This window comes from Aspergillus undulatus, assembly GCF_047715775.1.
Source record: "Aspergillus undulatus strain CBS 261.88 unplaced genomic scaffold BDV17scaffold_19, whole genome shotgun sequence".
NCBI classification, from domain to species: Eukaryota; Fungi; Ascomycota; class Eurotiomycetes; order Eurotiales; family Aspergillaceae; genus Aspergillus; species Aspergillus undulatus.
The window spans coordinates 360,950-376,929 of NW_027396623.1; the positions used below are offsets into that span (position 1 = coordinate 360,950).

Consider the following 15,980-nt stretch of genomic DNA (forward strand, 5'->3'; position numbering starts at 1 on the left):
CCTTAAAATCTAATAACTATATATAGACCTTGATATTTCCTGTACTAAGATTTAATAATTTTATATATAGCTCTTATTAGCTCCTGCTCCTAAAACCTGCCTGCCTGACCTGCCTTGCTTTAATAGCAAACCCTACATGCTTTATATATAGCTCCTATCTATTAAAATAAAATTCTAATCTGACTAGCTCTCGGGAGCTGATACCTTTAACTATATATAAGATTAATTAGAATATCTATAAAAAGCTTTAGTTTTATACCTTTGCTAGTCTATAGAAAATAACTAATAATAGGATCCTAAGGTTACCTTCTCCTTTTTCTAATAGTTATATTATAACCCTTGAGAATAGCAGGAGGCTATATAATAATTCTTAATTATATAATAAAGAAATAATAAATTACTTATAGCTTACTTTACTTAGTTTAAAAAGCTCTTGTACAAGGCTAACACGAGCTTATAGCTAGATATCTTATATATAACCATGCTATATTAAGGGCTCTAGCTTAACCTCTACTAGACCCTGTAATACTTAAATAACTTTATTTTTAACCTCTTATATAATAAATATATTAAACTTTGTCTAGCATGCTAATTAGTATAACTGCCCTACCTAGAAATTTACTTTTAAATACTAACCAGTTTTAAACTAGAATATAGACTAAATAGATATAGATCCTATCTAGATTTTTACTATTAGACCTGCCCTACTAGCCCTGTTAGCCTAGCTAGCCTAGCTATCTTAATCTACTTTACCTTTATTAGCCTTTTCCGCCTTTACCTCTATCTCGTGTTATATTTATTGTCATGATAATAACCTCTGCTTATACTATAGATTAAGTAATCACTAGATATCTAATTATATAAAATATATTAAACCTATCCCTATATTTAAAGCTATAGCTCCTAGTCCTACCTTCTCTACTCTCCATGCTAGATAGCTTTGTACAGGGGCCTAAGTAAGAAGGGGGGTACTGTTATAGGTTAATCCTATAACATGCACCGCGTAGCTTACACGGCTATAGTCACGTGGTTCCTGCCCCTCTACCTTTTATCTACCCCTCCTGATCTATTCTCTTCTTCAGCGATTCCTTCTTGTACATACGGCACGCTTAGATAGGAAGATCCATCTATTTACGTCCCCTTACAGAACCTTTAGGTTCAAGGTATACTTATATAATAATATATTTCTAGTTATAGAAGCCAAGGCCGGGGGGATAAGAAAGGGTTAAACTTAATATTTAAGTAATAGATATAATTATAAGAGTATTAAGTTCTAGGTAAAATATATTTATAAAATTATTATATTAAGGAAGATATATATAAAGTATATTATTTGAATTAAATATAGCTATATAATAATTATATTAGATTTTATTAAGGTTAGGTCTATTACTATTTTCCTGTTAATTATTTTTTTTTACTAAATATACTTTAATTTATTTAACTAGACTTAGGTCTTTATTATAATATTTATAAAGTGTCACGCAGTGTGCACAGTTCGCTATATCGGTCATCCCTGATGACTCAGTTCTTAGTCAGCATTAGGTAGTTAGCTCCCGCCGCCGGCGGTCTCTGAATAGCATCAACTTATCCACTTCCATACTTCACTATAGGCCTGTCGGGTCCCAATTCGCTACAAGTAATAGAACAAGGTTAGCAAGTATATTTGAACTTGTATAATAGTGAATAAAGCAAGAGCTTGATAAATAAAGTAAATAAAGTAATTTAGAAGTCAAAGATAATAAAATTTAATAGGAACCAGATATACCGGACATGCTACCATTGTTAAACATATGGTTTGATTTCATGAGATAGATGTTGTTTCTATCTCGAAGGGGACGGAACAGAAGAAGCGGGTTCGCTGACTAAGGTATGAGTAATCACTGGTAACGCACCTTAATGGCGACAACACCTTGATATCAGGCCATGCGTGCAACAAAATTTATATATATTTAAATATTATATATATAAGGAATTAAGACCTTAAGAATACCAAGAAAGTTATTCCTAGAGTATTTATCAAATATCTTGTAGAATATAAAGCTTCTAATATCTAGTAAATATAGGTTTTAAAGTAGAAAAGGGTTAAAAAAGCAAGAGATATTATATTTAATAAATTTCAATTATATAATTTAATAGAGTTATTCTTTAAAAATTTAATTATAGAATTAAGCCCTGAGATACCTATAAAAATAATATAAATTTTTAGATTAAAGGATCCTGCTATAAAAAATCTAATTATATTTAATCCTAATAAAAAAGTTAAAGATATATAAAATATTAAGGTTAAAATTATAGGCAAGATCTCTATATTTCTACTAGTGATATTAGATCTAATATTTAAGCTTATACCTGAATTAATTACAGAAATTATAAATAATAGGCTAGAGTTATATAATTAACCTATAAATAATCTATTAAGTTAAATATTTTATAAATCTCTATAGAATAAAGAGATTTAAAGCTTAAAAGGTAAACCTATATAAATTTAAAGACCTAGATAAAAAGTTAATCCTAGTAATATTACTAAAAATAAAAAATTATATAGAAAATAAATAGAACCTTAGTTTAAATATTATATTATATATAAAATTAAGTAGATAGCTTACTAAGTACTTTTGCTATAAGTTTAATAAGCTAAATATTATAGGAATAATTCTATTAAAATAATCTTCTAGTACTACTATAATCCTGGAACAAGATATTTAAATACCTGCTTTAAGATAAATTTATAACTATATATATAATTAAATATAAAGCTATCTTGAATAAAAGTATAGTTAAAGTAGTAGAATAACTAGAGGCTAGATAGAATTATATAATAATATTATTATAGGTTTTTATATAAAAATTAGACCAAGATAGGTACTTTATAAAAGCTAAAATATATATTTATATATAAGGAGATTTTCAGAATCTATAAAAAAAATAAGCTATTATATTTATTATATATATTTTTAGGATAATTATAGCCCTAGTTATAGTATTTAACCTGGATATAATATAGTATAATACTATAAATACCTTTCTTAATATATTCCTTGATAGAGATATCTATATAAGCTTACTAGATAGCTTTAAATTAAAAAAAAGATATAAAAGGTTATTTAAATATTATATAGCCTTTAAAGGTTGCCTTAATTATAATAGAAAATCTTCTAGTAATAATTCAAGAGTTTAGACTATAAGTAATAAAAGTTAATATTTATTTATAAATTATTACCTCATGGTATTATTCTATATAGATAATATTATTATAGTTAATAAGAAAGATTTAATATTATATACAGAAGTTTAGTACTTCAAGCAGGTACTTAAAAAAATAATATAAATTATATTATTTAGGAAAGGTAAAATTAATTTCTAGAGATATATATTTTTTAAAACTAGATCTTGTAGAAGCTCTAGTTATACTAGAATTTATATATTAATAAAATAGCTATTTAATATTAAATAACTAAACCTGGAGCCTAAAAACCCTTATAGCTTGTAGTAAGTTTATTTTAAGAAAAGATCAAGTAATACTAGCTTAGATATATTATTATTAGTAGAAAGTTAGATTAATTTTATATATAACTATTATTTCTAGACTAGATATTATTTATATAATAAACAAGCTAGTTAATTTTTTTATAAATCCTTTAGAGAAGTATCTTGGAGGTAATAAATTAAGTAATTATATATTTTTATATTATATAATATTTAGTAATTAAATAATCTAGCTTGATAAATTAAAATAAGATCTTTATATATATTAGTAATACTTCCTTTATAAATTATAAAGATTAGAAGAGTACTAAAAGATATCTCTATAAGTTATATAATAGTATAATTAATTAGTAAGCAAGAAAGTAATATATAGTTATAACTTTTATAATTAAAGCAGAACTACTAGCTATATCCAAAGCTATAAAATTTATTTTTTAGTAAAAATACTTATTTAAAATTATTAAATTTATCCTAGAATATTAGATATTAATTCTATATAATAACTAGTAGATAATTAACCTGCTTATAAAAGAGGATCTATAGATCTATATAAAGCTTTAATATATTAATATATATAGCTAATAGTTTTATTAAGAAATTCAGGTAATGTGGTACGCAGGCCTCTGAAGAGATGTATTAGTCATATCTTAGTCATACGGCCCGGACTTCTACTTGTTCGACGGGCGACTTCTTAGTTGAATCAACAACTTCCTCTTCAGAATCAATGAACCGCCTACGGCGTGTAATAGGTAAAGTATATTAATATCTAATAGGTTCCTAGCACGGAGATACCCGCGGATAACTATATAAGTTTTTTACTAGACTAAAAATACTAAGAATTTATAAAGATACTTAGTTTAGTTAATATAAAGAGCTTTATTATAAACTAGACTAGTAGTTTAATATATATAGCTAATATTTTAATATATCAAGCCTGTACATGACCTTGTTAACGCTAGGGGGGTATGTTAACCTTTAGTAACTACTAAGAATCTGCTTTAATACTAAACTTATTATTAGTTAGTATCTGCTCGGTTATATATCATATTATTTTACTTCCTATTCTAGTTAGTAAGCTTACCCTATTTCTTCTGTATATAATGTAGCTTCGCTGCTAGATTCAATGAATCAGACCTTCATATTTGGGTGGTGAGATACCGAAGATTACGTACGCCGCGGTCTTCGACATTTAGCTAAAATTATCTATAGGGCCTTAGTATATAGACTTTGTAAGGCTCTAATATAGATGCGGACTGCAGGGTTTGCCAAACCACCATTAGCTTGTGAAATTTTGTGGGAGATTCATGTTAATTAGTCATTGAACACGTCGGAAACTAAATCAAAGTTACTATAATCATAAATATCAGAGCTGCTCCACATCTGTAGAAATCCAGAGCAGACAGATTACTCGAAAGGGCATACAGAGTCCGTTATGTTAGTGGCATGTACGAAAATTAAGTGAACGCTGCGCCCTGTGAAGCACCCAGGTTTCCACAACGGCATTGTAGGTACCAAAGCTTGCTACTTAAGACCTATCTACCAGGCACCAAGTAGATAACGCTGCTCCGTGGTAAACCACCTCACAAATCATGGGCGGAGCGATCTGCCATAAGTGGACCGCCCCTAGCTGTCATTCACCGCCAGGCATAATTCCCTGTTATTGGTGGGCTACGTGAATAATGGTGACTGACCGCCTTTAAGCTGGGTAGTAAGTAAGAATCAACAACACCTACCATATTATTGTTCCTGGAGCGGAGAGAAAGACAATCAAAATCACACGCCGATTTACATTGGGAATTGTTGACTCCTGATGCGCGAAGAATAACTTCACCCATTTTGAACGCGTCTTACTGTCGTGCATTTGGTTGACCATGTTCGCACCAAAAGCTGCAGTGTCCGCGACATCCCTGCGGAATCCGCGAAGGCGCCAGCGTGCAAGTTCTGGCGAGTCTGTAAAACCACCAAGTGCCAAAAGACAGCGATCAATTCTACGTCAAACCAAATATTCTGATGCAGAAGACCTGACAAATCAGCCTTCTGACCGCAGGCTTTCGATATCTGTCTCTTCGGTTCCTAATGAGTTTGAGTCAACCACCCCATCGGACGGGGAGGTTCAGAAGACTATCCCGATACGCACCACTAAAAAGCTGGAAAAACGAAAAAGCTATGCTGTGGATCCGGTGATATTGGTTCGTCCTTCGCGTTTCGATGCTAAGATATGATGCGCTAACGTGGTGGCGTTTAAAGTCAAAAACAGATTTCTATACTGTATTCCAACTGCCATCTCTGCCGGACCAAGTTCGAAGTCTCCAATCTGGTACGTACAAACATGTATTCGTCTTTGAACCTCTAATAACCAATCACAGAGTCATGTAGGTGTTTTTTTGCCTCAAGCCACGGCTATGCACTTGTAATCACCCAAGCGGAGGCCATTATCTGGCCATACACAGTACTCGCCTCTTCGCCCTCGCCTACCGACGTCTTTCGACTTCCTATCCCCGATTCATACAGGCAAGACAGTGATGTAGCACCCTTGGGAGTGATTCTGTCAACCGCTACTAGTGCTACGCCTGGACTCATGATCTTGGTGCCCCATAGTGGAAAGATTATATACTGGGAAACCGTATCATGCGCTGCATCACTCGGTCTTCCTCGACAGAAAGAAACCGGACTTCAGGGATTTATTCCGGGCATGCTCTCGGGTGAATATGCCACAGATATAGTGAACGGAGAGCCTTCTGGGGTCATGGCCACATTCTCAACCGGACGAGTTGCGCATATTACTGTCAGAGACTCCCAAGGAAAGCCAGCCGTGACCGTGAACTTTTTAAAAAACCCGTCCACAACTAGTGGAATCGGGTTTTTAGGAGGTATAAAGAATGTTCTTGGAACCGGTTTCTGGAGGAAAAAAGTCGCGGCCGTGCGCGCAGGCGAGTCTCATCAGCGAGGACAGCGAGACATCATTATTGCGACATCGGCAGGCTTGATTGAGATCTGGGACACACACTGGAACAATGGAAGCATGCTAAAAAGGCAATTTGATATCAAAGAAGACCTACTCGAGACGTCAGCAATGCACAACCTGAGTAAAGCCAATGACTACGAACTTCGAGTCTGGGATATAGCATTTTCTGCCGCCAAGCAAACTGCCGGCGGTTCAAATTCGAATCTTAGGCATTCATGGGATGTCGCAGTTCTAGCTGGCTTTTTCTCTGGGTCAAATATCCGCGGCGTGTATGTCGTGCAACTGAGACTCTTAGAAAATGTTCAAATTCTCTCTACGAACCCCATCAGGTCACACATGCTTTCGACTGCTTCGGATCAGTCACAGCCCCGCCTATTCGTTCCAAGACCTTGTGGTACGGCATTCGTCGTGCTAGACCAGTCCATCATCTTGCTCTCGCTAGCGCGCGCTGAAACCACACCGAGCTCACAGCTTCTAACCGACAATGGCCAAACACGAGCATTCCACGATGCCATCAATTTCCGTTCTGGAAAAGCCTATGAAATACTAGGAACAGGCTTCGAAGATCACAGCGATGAACTGCCTACGTGTTTACTCATGGTTCGAGACTTCGGCGTGCTTCGTATCACGGCTCTACCTCCGCTGGAGTACGCAAATCCGTTGGAAAGCGCACAATTCACTGCGCAGCAGAAACTCGAACAGGCTGTATTCTACGGCACAATGCATCGGAACCCGCTAAATTTGTCTGCTAAGGGCGATCTCGATTTCCCTATCGAGGAGATTGAGCAAGCCACTACTGGAATTTGTCGGGGCCTACTCCAGTCTACCTCACAATTTATTCCAACCGCCGCTATATCCATTGATCAGAATCTCAAGTTACGCGCAAAAGCCTTGGATGATCTTTCTCGACTCTTAATTGAGCAGAACAAAATCCTCGACCGTCGAGTCTGGTGGGAATTATTATGGGGGGCGGAGAAACTTGCGGCTCAAAAAACAATCTGGAAAATGGAAGAAACTGCTCGAAAACACAGAAGCAGCGAACCGACATTTCTCGCCCATATATTGGATTTGATGAGCGATAAATTCAAAACGACACCGGAGCAACGGGGTAGTGCAAGCGATGCAGTGCGAAACTGGTTCTTATATGATACTTATCGGATGGAGCATATAGTACCATGGATATTCCGCGCGATCAGACCTCAAAAAGTCAATTCCTCCAAGCAGAAGCGGCGAACGACAGAGCAACTATTGGAGGCTAGTGAACTGTCTCTGGGGGTGCTGGAAACTGCTTTCAAGTACCGCGATGAACATGCAAGCCAATACGGTATTGGAGATGGCTATCTAGAAGAAGGAGTGTTAATCAGCGATTACGAAGGCCTTCCAGAATTTTGGACTTCGCAAAGCATCAGCTATTCTGAAACAGGACATTTGCTCGATGTTGAGCTTGAGAGCTGCAGGGGAATACCTCAAACGTCGACTACCACTGATGACCAGCAAATAGCTTTGAAGATTGCGCAGAACTGCGCCAGGCATCTGCAGGTCCTGAGCCACATGCACTGCGAGCGAACTCGATGGCTCTCGGCTCAAGGGGATCCAAAACTCACAGACGAGGCCTCCGCAATCACACAGTCACATGTCAGACAACGAAGATGGCAACTCTTCAAGCTTGCGGGTATCGGGCAATTGGAGGAAGCCATTAACTTGGCGGAAAAATTTCAAGACATGACTGCCTTGGTGGAGTTGGTCATCGAACTTCAAGATCAGAGCAAAAGCGCTCAGCCTACGCAGGTCCCAGATGAAGAAGCTTCGAGGGCCGTCAAAAGTGCTTTGGCAGAACTTGACAGGAAGATTACCCATTACTTTCAAGTATTCGGGGAGGCATGGGCCGACGCCTTCTTTTCTCGTCAAATATCAATGGGACAGTCAGGCATCCTCTTTTCGATGAAGAAGTTCCAGCCTTTCGTTACACGATTCTTGCATAAAAATCAGTCTTACGCTAAGCTCAGTTGGATTAATGATGTGATTGGTGAAACCGATTACGAGACTGCGGCAAGGACCTTGGAGAGACTCGCTTTAGAGCATGAGCAGGACATCTGGAGTCACCGAGTTGAGCTTTCTTTGACTAAACTCGCTCGCCTAGCAACGTGGGAGGCAAACGACCTTCCCGATTCTCTGCCTCCGCGGAGTGATATTAAACGCCTCGAAGGCCTTGCAGAGATGGGCGCTGTACAAGAAGTTGTCTATTCATACATCTCGCCAATGTTGCAAAATGCCATCGACCAAAAGGCTGAAATTGACCTGGCAACAGAATATTTTGCAAATTTGACCGCCGAAACCCGACCCTCATTACATGAGTTGCTTAAAGAGGCTCTTGCAAGAGTGGTGTCTCGTGGAGTGCTTAGCCTTGATCAACTCGTTGATCTGTTGACTCTTATAGACCCTAGCCAAGGCTCGGATATTGGTCAAAATGAGTTTTCCGGAAGCGAATTTCACCTGGCTTTGCGGGTCATTCGGCTCGGTTTGTACGCTGAACGTGATCCGAACTACACCCTTGCGCTTCAGAAGCTTGTTTGGCGGCGATGCATCATCAGAGACAATTGGGATGCTAAGGGCAAGGCAGTTGAGCAGATGGGCAGTGAATCTGAAACGCTTCTATTTTCCACTTCGTTGTTCCGCACCTTTGTTCTATGCCTCAGAGATGGTAATACATTCCTCCAAGAATCTTGCTCCCTATTCCTTGTACTGACGCGGCCATAGAGCTTGCAGAGATTTCCGATGATACGCCACTATATATCCCCACTCGTCCGCAGGATGTACTACTGGGCGATTCTGACTCGGCTCTTCTTGCATCTCGATTCCGCCCCGAGCAACGAGCCCGAGTTGCTCGTGATCTTGATGAGGAAAACTCAAGCCTCTCGCAGTATATTGAAAAGGGCGAACTTGAATTCTGGTTCAAGAATCTTCTTTCTTCTGCGAAGAAGATAATCTCTCAGGCACCGAACGTTGGCACTCATCCTCGGCCAGCTAGCAGTACCGAAGGCCAGATAGATGCATCATACCAGAAACAAAGTCCAACAAGAAGAGAGCGGCTTAGCTGGCTCTAGCGAGGGACACATCATTTGTGGCTACTTTTTAGAGTATTCTAATCAATATCCCTTCATTGATTCTTCTTTGGTCTTCTCGATCTAGGCATACATTACTTCAGTGGTGGACCGTTGATTTAACCCAGACAAAACATCAGATCCACAGCCAGAATTCACGAAATTCTCAACATCGATTCTTGACAGAACCCAGATTGAGTTTGTTGATTGCCGCCTGACTCACCCACTTGATGCGCCTTTACAAAATGATGAGAAGATTGCAAGCTGCAAGGGCGATATGCTTCGTTGTTCGGCCCGTATAAGATCACAGCATGCCCGTTTAGTGCACAGCGGAGTTTCTGTCGGCAGCTTTCTCGGTCTCACCACTTCCACTGGTGCCGCTACTGGCACTTTCAATCTTAACTACAGGAGTCCCATCGATGACGGTCTCACTTGAAGCGCCATGCAAGTCCTCTTCAAAAGCCGGCTCGGGCTCGACAGTCTCAAATTTGGTTTTGAAACCTGAAGTCTCCTGGGTGCTGCTGTTCGAGTGGCGCCGGGCGTTCATGAAACTATATTCGTAGTCTTGAACCTCGTCTCCTGAGCGGCCCCTGTGGAAACTCTCATTAGCCGATACTCGCCCGGGAGAAACAATCTCTGGGGCATGGCAATAATGAAGGAAATGATCATGAGAGCAACGGAGTCCCACCAGTTCCCTTTACCTCCGCCGTTTTTTTTGGTCTTTCTCGGATCAGCATCGACAGGACCGGATTTTCCGAAATAGCGCGGAAGACTTTCGTTAGAAGCAGCCATTCCGCTCTGGGATGTGGAATGATCACGGTCATTGATTTTGTGCGAACGCGTCACTGCAGCCAAGTTAGCAAATCTAGGTTGGATCGATGTGTTTCAGCCACAGCACGACTGCTACAAAGCTTCGTGGCGACGAGAGCAAGATTGGGACGCAGGGGCAACACACTTTTGGAGGTGAGCTGGTTTAACGACTGCCGGTAGTTGGTTTGCTTTGGAGAATAATTCTCATAAGTCACTCTAGCAAGAGTAGTTAGCAAGGGACACAGACAAGAGACGACGCTTTCAGGCAAGAGCGAGCGGCGAATTAGTGAGCAGGTAGGTAGGTGGTCATATGATCGGTCGACCCATCATTACTCTCAGATGTCGGTTAATGCTCCATGGCTACTGAATGTCGAGCTGTACAAAATCTTTGAAAGGTCCACGCCGCCTTGAGAAAAGGAGCCTTGACCAGGCTTCACAATATTGATGGACACAGAACGGGACAATGCCATGCAGCTTCAAGTGGGCTAGGGCAGTAAAGTATGGATCGGGAGCGGCATCCAGGGGTCTTCGATCAAATTTTGGGGCTGCGTTTGGCCTTACAGTAGCGAGTGGTAACAGAAAGACTTACATGGATTAAAGCCTGAGATTTTGAGCAGGTTGCAACTTGAAAGTCAAGATATCATACAGGCGCATGGTCCTACTGATTTGCTGGTGTCCCAATAGCGCCTTAATGACCTCATTCGGCACGGAGGATTATGCGGGGTTGGGTTGGGCCCACTGTTGATAATATTATGTGATCATCGATCGTTCTCTTCATTGGATACCCCAGAGTAGATAAAGAGTACTACCTCCTCTTTATATGCAATGCCAACAAGCGCCCTCCAAGAGTGCTAAATACGGAGTAACTATTGGTAGTTATCACGGCCTGCCGATTCTGTCCCCGTAACTCGAGTGTATGTATGCCCTGTAAACTGTGTATGTATAAGTTCTCCTACGCAGATAATATTAAAGCATTAACAGGGTAGTACAAGTTGCGCGTACTTTGTACAGTGTACGTACTTCCAGGCAGAGATGGAGGGAATTGAAGTGGGCCACTCGGTACCTGTACTCTGTACGGCGGAGTCGGTACGTAGCCTGTGTGTCCCCCACAACAATAACGATCGTTAAGAGTACAGCCACACCAGGTAGGTGGGAAGTTGCCGGATCTCATCACATGATCACACTACTACCTCAACTACTTCTACTGAAGTGCGATTACCCTGCATCTCACTTTAAAGCGCCTCCTGTTAACATCCTCTTTATCCACCGCAAGCCTCCAGTTATGCCAGAATCAGTCGAGGGTAGCGATGGACTCTTCGGTCCCCATCTTGCAGATGTAAGTAATATTCCAAGAATGCAACTCAGGTCTCGTGAATGCAGATATTAATCCATTATATCCAGGTACTAAAGGATATTTTGAGGTATTCCACCCTGTCCTACAATCACAAGTCTGTGTTGACCTTTTTACTATAGAGGGGAGCAGACAGCATCACGTCTTGAGCAACATTTAGGAGACCTGGAAAGCAAGATTGATGATCTTCTGGAAGAATCGCAGAAACAGAGCGGCAGCTCAGTTCCGAGTGCAACAGATAATAATCTCCAGTCAAACTCTGGTAAACAAAGTTCAAATCAATCAAAAAGCTCTTCCAAGTGAAAGCGACCATCCTCGTCTTTTTCCGCGACGCCGTTTTCCGTTATTATGCCGTCGATGAGCGCGAATGGGGTAATGTCAAAGGCGGGATTCCAGACATCTATCCCCTCCGCCGCTATCCTGACTGTGCCCAGCTTCGCGTCGCCTGTGACATCGTCTTCCTGTAGACCTTTGATCCTCGTTACCTCCGAGGACGGCCGCTCCTCGATAATTATTTCGTCACCAGACTGGGTGGCCAAGTCAATCGTCGTGAGCGGTGCAGCAACAAGAAATTTGACCCCGTGATGCCTAGCAAGCACTGCAAGCCCGTATGTGCCAATCTTATTTGCAGTGTCTCCATTTGCTGCCACCCTGTCCGCCCCAACAACGATCGCATCAACACGATCTGCTGGCCTTGAAAGTAGGGCCGCCACCATTGAATCTGTAATTAAACTTGCAGGAATTTTGTCATGAAGGAGCTCAAATGCCGTCAGCCGAGAGCCTTGGTTGTACGGCCTGGTCTCAGTGCAGTAGGCGTGACGCAAACTACCGTTCAACATGAGAGAGCGTATTACCCCAAGTGCAGTACCGTAGCCGGACGTTGCAAGAGAGCTGTGTAGATAGATATCAATAAACTGGCACCTGGTAACACATTCGGGGCCAGACTTACCCGGTATTACAGTGCGTCAGAACGATGGCCTTGGAACGCCCTGCTGGCAAGGCTTTCGTGCAAATCCACCTAGCCCCATTTTCCCCAATGGCCATGTTATCCTCGATATCCTTCGCCAGCATGGCCTCGGCAGCTTTGATAAATGCGTTTGCGACATCTTGTGCTGTTGATTCTGTATATTTAGAACGATCGGACACGATGGCTTCAAGTTTCCGAGCCGCGTCGCTTAGATTCACGGCAGTCGGTCGACTGCTCACAAGGTAATTTAGCTTTTCAATGATGAAGACCCCAACTTCCTCCGCACGCCCCGGCAGCTTTCCTTGTGTCAAAAGTGATTGGAGCTCGGATGCGAGTGAGAGGGCTGCGACAATTGCTATAGCAGGGGCTCCTCGAACCTGCATCTTCTTAATAGCCTGCCAGCCTGCTTCGCTTGTTTGAATCTCAATGAAACGCTCCAGGAACGGCAATTGCAACTGATCGATGATAGAAAGTTTGCCATCGTTGTATCTGATCGCTTCCAAAACCATCTTGCCGCTGGTTGTATAAATTTGAGTCACTGATGGTGCTAAAATTGGCGAAATAAGTACCAGAGCTTTCTCAGTAGGCAGCGGACCACCACTTACACTATATTTTTTGGTGTACTAGGCTTCTTTTTAAGGTCTGATGTTATTAGAGGCTCAAATATCCTTAGAGCATAATCAAAGATTTTACTAACCAATTTTAAGTATGACAATACCAGGTAAGTGGCCAGAGAAAAAAACGCAAGGACAAAACCTTGGACTATGGGGTGTTTCGAAGTGGGTTGCCGTCTGTACCATTCATGGGTTCAGTAGCATGCCTGTTGTAGCCACGTTTAACCGACTGCTTGATGACACATATATTGTTAGCTTCCCGTTCTACCTGTTATTACTTCGTTAATCGCGAGTTCTTCTAATATAATAATATGAGCGTCAGCCTAGGTGTAAATTACTCTATATCAACCACTAATAATATCAAAGAATAAAGGTCTGATTTCTCAATCTAGCTGCAAACGGTGGTTTAAATACACAGATAATAATAAGCAATCTAGCCGGAAATAGCAACTAGAAGAGACATAACTTTTGAATCGTGGAAATAGCAGAAAAATTCTGTGTCACGCAGTGTGCATACTCCGCTATATCGGTCATCCCTAATGACTCAGCTCTTAGTCAGCATTAGGTAGTTAGCTCCCGCCGCCGGCGGTCTCTGAATAGTATCAACTTATCTACTTCTATACTTTACTATAGGCCTGTCGGGTCCTAATTCACTATAATAGTAGTATATCTGCCTTTTTTTCTAATCTAGGAATCACCTGGGATCTCTAATCCTCCTTTTTAAAGCCTTATAGTCAGGAGTTTTACTATATCTATATTAATATCTTTATTAATCCTCTAAGAGTCCTTAATCCTCCAAGCCTTTAAATCCTAATTATATAAATATTATTATCTCTGTTAAACACGAGTTTTTGCCTAAACTAGTTTAACACTATATATAGAACTAATATTACTATATAGATTATATAACTCTATATTAAACTATATTAAAATTATTATTAAGTTAGATTACTATCCTAATACCTACTAAACTCTCTATATACTATACCTGCTTAATAAAAGTAGGCAGTGCCCGAGACCCTGAACTACAGGGATTATATTTTTTAAATTTAATTAATTTATATTTTCTTCTACAGCTCTATAAATACTAATATCTATAATATTATTTAATTATACTATATACCTTGCTCCTATAATTAAAAATAATATAATAATTTCTATCCTTATCATATTCCTAGATACTATATTTAACCTAGTAGCTTATATATATAATTTTTATATTACCTTAGGCTACGGATTTACTAAAAAGGTTAATATAAATAAAAAATAATATATTAAAAGAATATTAGCTATAAAGCTAATAATAGATTTAATAAATCTTTACTACAAGTACCCAGACCCCTAGATCTATAATAGTTAAATATTTACTAGTACTTGTTATTAACTATATAATACTATATACTAGTATCTATTATTTATTAATAACTATATATAACCTGATACGGCTTTAGTTTCTGAATTAGATAATATAAGATTATTAGATAATTTATTCTTAGGTCTAATTATAGACTTAAAACTAGTAAGAAAACTAATCCTATATATTAAATAATATATCTAGCTAATTATAGCTACTTTAATATTTATAATACTAACTTAGTATACAGGTCTAGTATAAAATATAGATATTAATTCTATCCTAGGATTTAAAAATCTATATTAAGGCCTTGGATTACCTGATAAACCTAAACTAGATAAAATTAAATTTATATACCTTAATTTTTTTATAAGATATTAAAATATAACTAATTTAACCTTTTTATTAGGTAAAACTTCTAATATTATTAAGATAGCAGGCTCTAGTATTACTAATTAGACTGGCCCTAATACCTAGTAAACCTTTAGATTTTTTACTATATAAATATAAATATTCATAGCTATTATTTAGCAAGTATTAAATATAAATATAATAATTAATAGCCCCTAGAATATACTTACTACTACTATTAATAATAAAACAGGCCCTATTAAAATAATTACCAAGTTAATATACTAGTACTTAGTTAATATTAGCTTCTTCTACCCTGATATACTAATTAGCTAGGGTTATAGTAATAAAGTTAACTAGGATAATAAATAGTATTTTAAGGATATTTATATATTTATAAACTACCTCTAAGTTATAATTAAAATAAGAGGAGTAACCCCAGTTACCTAGAACCTAGAAATATACCTGCGCGGAGAAGCCATGTATTAGTATAATACTAAATTAGATTAAGTATAGTAAAAGGGTTTAATAACTTTAGTTATTATTAATAATTAGTATATATAATTTAAAAAATATTTCAAGATACCTGCTAGCTAAGCTCGGTAAAGAATAAATTAAACTAGGTATATTATTATTAATATATTAAATAAAAAACCCCTATCTTTATATATATTAAGTATAATATTATATACTAAATAATATAGAAAATTTAATCAAGACTACCTGCTTATCCTATATACCTGGTTAAATCTTGATATTAAGCTTAGATATATAATTAATAAGCCTGTTAAAGGTACTATAATTATATAATTTATAAAGATATTTAATTACAAGTAAACTAATTAATTTAACTAATTTAATATTTAAAGATTACCTAGGTAAATTATAGCTATAGCTACTAGTTTCTTTTACCCAAGATATTAAACCTATAGCTATAGTAACTATAGTAGTAACTACCCTTTAAACCTTTCCCTATAA

General features: G+C 38.1%; 3 protein-coding genes across 3 annotated transcripts; 1 reads left to right on the forward strand and 2 right to left on the reverse strand.

The window, feature by feature from the left end:
• The first annotated feature begins 5,234 nt into the window (after window positions 1–5,234).
• Window positions 5,235–9,716, forward strand: BDV17DRAFT_60083 (putative nuclear pore complex subunit Nup133). Its single transcript, XM_073764839.1, has 4 exons — window positions 5,235–5,678; window positions 5,737–5,806; window positions 5,856–9,155; window positions 9,212–9,716. The coding sequence occupies exons 1-4, from the start codon at window positions 5,361–5,363 to the stop codon at window positions 9,556–9,558; spliced, it is 4,035 nt and encodes a 1,344-aa protein (XP_073616463.1). The 5' UTR covers window positions 5,235–5,360; the 3' UTR covers window positions 9,559–9,716.
• BDV17DRAFT_60035 (uncharacterized protein) lies at window positions 9,543–10,914 on the reverse strand. Its single transcript, XM_073764838.1, has 3 exons — window positions 10,511–10,914; window positions 10,244–10,400; window positions 9,543–10,145 (listed from the first exon to the last, which is right to left on the reverse strand). Coding segments are annotated over exons 1-3 (429 nt in total). The 5' UTR covers window positions 10,512–10,914; the 3' UTR covers window positions 9,543–9,874.
• A 1,080-nt stretch (window positions 10,915–11,994) lies between these two features.
• On the reverse strand, window positions 11,995–13,192 carry BDV17DRAFT_281341 (S-methyl-5-thioribose-1-phosphate isomerase; the record flags this gene model as incomplete). Its single annotated transcript, XM_073760010.1, has 2 exons — window positions 11,995–12,607; window positions 12,666–13,192. 2 exons carry the CDS (start codon window positions 13,190–13,192, stop codon window positions 11,995–11,997), a joined length of 1,140 nt encoding a protein of 379 aa, XP_073616465.1.
• Between the last annotated feature and the right edge of the window lie 2,788 nt (window positions 13,193–15,980).